The 7,112-nt window shown below is 42.7% G+C and overlaps 1 protein-coding gene across 1 annotated transcript in view; it reads left to right on the top strand.

The window, feature by feature from the left end:
• Positions 1–7,112, top strand: part of PDE11A (phosphodiesterase 11A) — a 423,445-nt gene that overhangs the window by 378,169 nt on the left and 38,164 nt on the right. Inside the window, exon 18 of the mRNA NM_001205422.1 lies at positions 6,249–6,323. Coding sequence (NP_001192351.1) covers positions 6,249–6,323 — 75 coding nt within the window. The remainder of the gene's footprint in view (positions 1–6,248; positions 6,324–7,112) is intronic.

The following is a 7,112-nucleotide window of genomic DNA, read 5'->3' on the forward strand; positions in this document are numbered from 1 at the left end:
AATTCAGTCACAAGTGTCCTTAGAAGAGAGAGGATGGGGATGGCACATTCACAAGAGGAGAAGGCAAGGCAAAGACAAGGCAGAGACTGGAGTGATGTCGCCCCAGGAAGGAGGGTGCTGGTAGCCACAGACACTGAAAGAGGCAAAGGACAGATCCTCTCCTCGAGACTCTGGGGGACCCTGGCCCTGCCAACACCTTAATTTCTGCCCAGTGAACTGATATTGAACTCCTGCCCTCCAGAACTATGAGAGACGTCATTTCTGTTGCTTTAAACCACCATGTCTGCAGTAGTTTCTGGCAGCCCTAGGAAACTAATACAGTGATTATTCCTATTTCACCAATGGGAGAAATGAGGCTTAGAAAGGATACATAGTCTGAGGTCATACAAGTGTAAGTTGCATAGCTAGGAATTCAAGTCCTAGCAGATTAAGTTCCAAAGTCTTTCCTTCTTAACAGTGTTTTATGCTTTCTTACATAGAAGGCACCCGTTAGCCTTTTTAAATGAGGCAAGTGTGTTGGCAGAATGGGCTGTGTTACCACTAAGCTCAAGATCTCAGTGGCTAAAACCAACAAATCACCTGGAGGCACGTGCCCCCCGGGGTTGGCTGGCGCCTCTGTCCTCACACTGGACTGGGGCTGAAGGAGCAGCCACTGTCTGGATCATTCCAGCAGAGGCCTGGGTGGGTTTTTCCCTGGAATTTAAAATGTCATTCCCCCAGCAATTCATTGGCCAGAACTTGTCACAAGACCCCGTCCAGACAGGAAATGCAATCCTTCCCAGTCCCCAGAAAATAGAAAGCCAGGAAGAGTTGGTGGAAACATAACTCCCACAGTTTGCCCTTCTAATCACCAAAAATGTGATTCACTCTCCTTCCTGCGAGCAAAATATACTCATCCTCCCCTCCAAGGGAGATGACCCAAACACCTATCCGTCAAGGGATTAAGCTCAAAGTCCAGGATCTCTGGGTGATACGTGCGCATACCTACAGCACGTCTGGATGTAAACCAGAGGCCCACACACACCCAAAATGCAGCACATAGCACACACCCATGCCACAAAACACTCAGATGACACTCCCAACTCCATGGGGTGTCCTCTGCGAGGGCCCTGATTCTCAGGGGGATGCTCCCCAATTTGATATTTTCTATGGTTTTTAGATCCATCCTGGGAAATCATTCCTTTTCCACAGTCCTCCTTGGTGAGATTCAAAGGTCAAACTCTCTCAGCCTGCTGCTGCTGCTGCTGCTAAGTCGCTTCAGTCGTGTCTGACTCTGTGTGACCCTATAGATGGCAGCCCACCAGGCTCCCCCGTCCCTGGGATTCTCCAGGCAACAACACTGGAGTGGGTTGCCATTTCCTTCTCCAATGCATGAAAGTAAAAAGTGAAAGGGAAGTTGCTCAGTCATGTCCGACTCTATGGACCCCATGGACTGCAGCCTTCCAGGCTCCTCCGTCCATGGGGTTTTCCAGGCAAGAGTACTGGAGTGAGGTGCCATTGCCTTCTCCGTCTCTCAGCCTACTTCCCCTCTAAAGAAGGTCGAGTGCCCAAGGTTTAAGTTTTAGATAGTCACAGGCTTGTGAGGGGGATTTAGCACCAAAAGCCTCTTAAACATTTAGTCACCTTCTCAGGTCTTTGATCCCAGTCATCTCCATTTGCTAATAATCATTCCCACAGTTAGATACTATACAAACTTCTTAGATCTCCTTTATTTCTTTGCTTCCTTACATTCAGGAACAAGGAAATATAGCACAGGTACATCTTTATTTCTCTCTTGACAGTTAATCCGTAGTATTTGGTGCCCAGTATTTGGCACCAGTGAGAAAACCATGTAGTCAAAAATTATTTCTCTGGGCCATTTTGTCTAATTGAAAGGATGTTGTGTGTGTCCCCTAATTCATTCAGAGTTTTTAACTGAGTGTCACTGGCCACACCTTCTATTTCATTCTTGTTGTGAGGCTAAGTCAGTCTCGAGATCTTTGTCATTCAAAATGTATCTCAACTTTTACTTTCACAGTTTGGGGTTAAAAAGCAGCTTCATATTCTATCCCTATAGGACCCAGAATTTATGATTTTCTCTGTTCCCTTTCATTTCTGATTATACACCTGCCAACCCTTTTCTGAGCTCACTTCTTATAATACCGAGCAAAACAGTCAATAGCAGCCATCACGTGCTATTAACTTTCTTTTTAATCTAAACTTTATTTTTAATTCTTTTCTAATCTCTTCCCCTAAGGCTGTAAGTTCTAGATACAGTATTTGCTTTATTTCCATGAGAACTATACAAACTATTTTGCCACCATGTAAGATGGATCATCATCCCTACAGCTTCTAACAACCATTTCCTCACTTTTTTATACCTGACTCTCAAGCCACATATTTTAGGGTTTTTTCCTTTCTTTCTTTTCCTTCCTTCCTTTCTGTTGAATAGCAGTACCTCGCTTCCATACCAATTTTTGTGTTAGTCAAGGCTAAGCTAGGCTTGACTGCAGTAACAAATATATTCTCAAATGCAGTTGCTGAACACAAATGAAAGTTTTTATCTTGCTCACATCACGGCTTGGTGCAGGTGGTGCTGTTTTCCTACAGACTCTCCTCCAATAAATAGACTCTCTTCCAACTGAGTCTTGGTGTTCACTTTGGCGTGACATGATTGAAGTGGTTCAGACAGTTAAGAATCCACCAACAACGCCAATAAACGTCTGTCTCGTCAAAGCTATGGTTTTTCCAGCAGTCATGTATGGATGTGAGAGTTGAAGTATAAAGAAAGCTGAGTGCTAAAGAATTGATGCTTTTGAACTGTGGTGTTGGAGAAGACTCTTGAGAGTCCCTTGGACTGCAAGGAGATCCAACCAGTCCATTCTGAAGGAAATCAGTCCTGAATATTCATTGGAAGGACTGATGCTGAAGCTGAAACTCCAATACTTTGGCCACCTGATGCGAAGAGCTGATTCATTAGAAAAGACCCTGATGCTGGAAAAGATTGAGGGCAGGAGGAGAAGCGGACGACAGAGGATGAGATGGTTGGATGGCATCACCAACTCGATGGACATGAGTTTGAGAAAGCTCCGGGGGTTGGTGATGGACAGGGAAGCCTGGCGTAATGCAGTCCATGGGGTCGCAAAGAGTCGGACATAACCGAACAAATGAACTGAACTGAACTGACCATGCTGGAGACTGGATTCAATCCCCCGGTCAGGAAGAGACCCTGGAGAACAGAATGGCTACCCACTCCTGTACTCTTGCCTGGAGAATCCCATGAACAGAGGAACCTGGTGGGCTACAGTCCATGGGGTCGCAGAGTCAGAAACGACTGAGCAACTAAGCATGTGCACATGCTTGAAGTTAAAAAGCAGGTTATGGTGGAGAATTTGTTGGTCGCATAGCTTATTTCTTCATCTGTGCCCACCTTTCCCTCCCTCATGTGGGATGGCCTCCCTTAAAATAAAGTTTGGGAATATACTGCAGAGAAGATGTAGGTGACTTTTCCAGGTACTATGGGGAGTGGCCTCTATGATAGGGGTGGAAGGTGGTGGAGAGTAGGAAAAAGTTAGGAGGATCGAGGATAATAGAGAAGATTAGAAGGGGATGGATGAGGGATGCTGTGCCAGGGCCGTCAGGACCCCAGTGAAATGCATGTCACAGATAAAAGGAGCAGCAGCCCAGCTGGGAGTCAGAAAGTGACAAAGTACTTGAAAGGAAAAAAGTTACTGCATTGAGATTGTAGAATGAAGAGGCCCAGTGGCCACTTGTAGGTGGTCTTCTTGATCACTGATATAAATATTATTTTATTTTCAAGATTTGAACGTCTGCTCACTGATGCAGAAACTCATGAGGTCAGGGAAATAAAACATAAAACCCTGTTTTTCCAAATGTTTCCATCAGAAATCTAAAAAAAAAATCACAACTCCAAAGATCTCACTTTTGTCTCCAAATTGAATGAGTTAAATATTTTCAAAAACTTACTCACTTCTAGTAGGATGTTAGGAAACAGTTGGACATAAACAACAGAAACTTCTTTTAAAAATAGAAATATATTTCCAATTTCCTGGATGCTGATTTTTTTTTAATTCCCTTTGAAAACGTTTTTTCACTGGAGTCTCTTTCACTTTGCCTTACTTGCACACAGGACTCTAAGCATGTGGGTTTCCCCAGTCATCCCCCAAGGCCTGATTAGCATCTCAATTTCCTTCTTTAATAAAAAATTCAATCAGGAGCCACTTAATAGGCCTGCTTGGGTTTTTAAGTACAAATGAAACAGTGGTACAAGTTGAGCTGTGAAGGAAGCTCAGGGGAGATAGCCAAGACCACTTTAGAAAGCTCAATACAAGGATTTTGTTTTAATTTCTTTGCTTTCCAGGGACTACTGACCTCTTCAGGACTCCACCTTGGGGTGACCTGCTATACACACGTACATTCTTTAGTGCAAAAGATCCACCTCAGAGGAGTCCGAGGGAGAGTTCTGGAAACTGATTAGCGAGGCCAGGTCCTTAGAGGGCCATTTCTTCTCTAAAGGAAAGCCAGAGAGCAACAGGAGAGGCTTAGAGTGCTAATGTGAAAGGCAATGGCAGAGACTGGAGAGAAGTGAACCGGAATCCTAGGAAGATTCAGCCAGTTCCAATGTCTAAAATCTGCGCTGGCCATTTCATTTGTTAATAAATGACTTTATACTTGCCACTCTCAGATGTGTGTGTATGTTACATATTCTTTTTGTTTTATCAATGGCTACCATTTATGGTTGATAAAATCTCTTGAGAGATATATTTAGGTAAATGATCTTGATTCTCTGCACTTGACCAAAATTAAGCCACTCTAACCTTTGCCAGACCTAAGAACCTCATCTTTATAAGAACCTGGAATTAGCCTGGAAATCAGATCTTCTTGCCATCAAGTTGTCTGGAATTTGTTTTCCGTTTTTTCAACAGTTTGTAAATCCAGCTAGTTCATCTCAGAGATTTCCCAGATGTTCACCACGGTGTTGTTGAAAATATCCGGTCAGCCCTTATCTGTTATATCAGTTTTCTTCCCATAAACCTATTGATAGAAGCACAGGACGTGGGGGTGGGGGTGGGAAATCTCTATAAGCCTGACCGTGATCAGTAGCTTCTGATCATCCATGCTAATAGATGAAAAGTAGAAAAATATATGTTCTTACTTTGGAAATATCTGTGTGGTTTACAGTAGAACAGCCATTCCATTGTGCTTGTTAACAACTAGAACCCACCATAAATAAACAGTTATTTACTATGTGGATGGAGACAGCCTAAAACCAAATCACATTCTTCAAGTCATATCATAACATACTATAGGACTTTCCTGGTGGTACAGTGGATAAGAATCTACCTGCCAATGCAGGGGACATGGGTTGGATCCCTGATCCGGGAAGATTCTACATACTGCTGAGCAACTAAGCCTGTGCAACCACTGAAGACCTTTCACCTAGAGCCTGTGCTCCACAGCGAGAGAAGCCACTGCAGCCAGAAGTCCACACACTGCAGTGAAGAGGAGCCCCTGCTCACCACACCTAGCAGCCCACAAGCAGCAACCATGACCCAGTGCAGCCAAAAATAAATAAATAATTATTTTCAAAAAAATACCAAAAAGTCTGGTATGAACAATGAATCTGGCATTAGTCCTGCCCCTTGACTGATTGCTACAGTAGGAAGCAAAGGGTGGGCCCTGGGGTTAACCCTTCCAGAGTGCACACAAATACTGGTAGGGGGATGCGGTTAAAAAGTTTCTATGATGGCAGAGTGTAGCCAGGCTAAAATATGTGTGCAACAGAGTTAAAAAATCTGCACAGAAACAACCAAACGTTGGCTGAATTATTATTACAAATACAGTATGATAATCTGTTATAACGTCAATTATTATTAGGTTATTATTTGCTTCATTTTTCTGGATAAGAACATTCCCTCCCTTGAAGGTTACATATCCATGCCTCATCTGAATATGTAAGCTCTACTCTCAGAGATTGTCTATTGGCATGTGTCTAAGGATTGCAACTGTACTTCAACTCTATTTCAATAAATAAAAATACAATGCACAAGATCTGATTAAAAGGAAATCAGGTTCATTGATTAAATTCTGTCATACTTTCAAACACAAAAGGTTAATGAACTTCCTCATACGCTTTTCAAATGATAGTCTGTCTTGAAGGCAACTGCCATAGACATAAGCCAGAAATAACTTCTACGTCTCATGATGAATTACATATCCCCATTAATTAAAATGTTTTTGTGTTTCAGGTGGCTGAACTTGTAACCAGCGAGTTCTTTGAACAAGGCGATCGGGAGAGAGCAGAACTGAAACTCACCCCTTCAGTAAGATTGTCCTTTTCTTATGATGTATTTACCCTTTCGAATGACATTTCAAAATAACTTCAGATTGCACCTTGAAAGGCTGAGAATGAATTTAAGGAAGCACTCTTGAAAGTTTCAAACTTCAATTAAACTTAGATGCTAAACACTGTTATTCCCAGGTTTCTGGTTAAGAGGGCTGATGACTTAACAAGCATTTCCCGTGTTCCCACACTGGGAGAAGTAGGCACAAGGGAGGATTGCAGAGCAGTACTTGAATAACTCAAAGCCCAGGGCTGGTGCTTCATATGCAGTCAGTGGCTATGTTGAAACAGAAATACAGGGGAAAAAAAAAACAACAAACCTAAAGGCAAGCTGTCCAGCCTTGAGAGGCTAGAACAGGCAGGTGCAGTAAATAATGGATAATCTGGATTTTACTTTCCAATTTTGAACTTTTCCAAATTCTGAAAGCAAATCCTTTCAAGTCTCTGTTTCTTTTTTTGCAAAATGAAAAGTTGCACCTGAGAAGCTAGGTTCTGCTGATTGAAATGCTGTTTTTATTGGATTCCACCATTCAGTTACTATTTGAGAATGCTTACCCTAGGCTAAGGATGATTCTGTTTTTACCCATCAGAAAACAAAGATATAAATGCCCCAGTCGCCAGCCACAGGAGGGGGCAGTCTCTTTATTCTTAATGAAAGAGTAGCTCAAAACATATCACCCAATGATCCAAGAATGGTCCAGAGTATTCTAAAGTCTGCCAGAGCACAGAAGATTCAATGCAGCTCAAGGAATGTGTCAGTTATCAAGAG

Source organism: Bos taurus, chromosome 2 (genome assembly GCF_002263795.3).
Source record: "Bos taurus isolate L1 Dominette 01449 registration number 42190680 breed Hereford chromosome 2, ARS-UCD2.0, whole genome shotgun sequence".
NCBI classification, from domain to species: Eukaryota; Metazoa; Chordata; class Mammalia; order Artiodactyla; family Bovidae; genus Bos; species Bos taurus.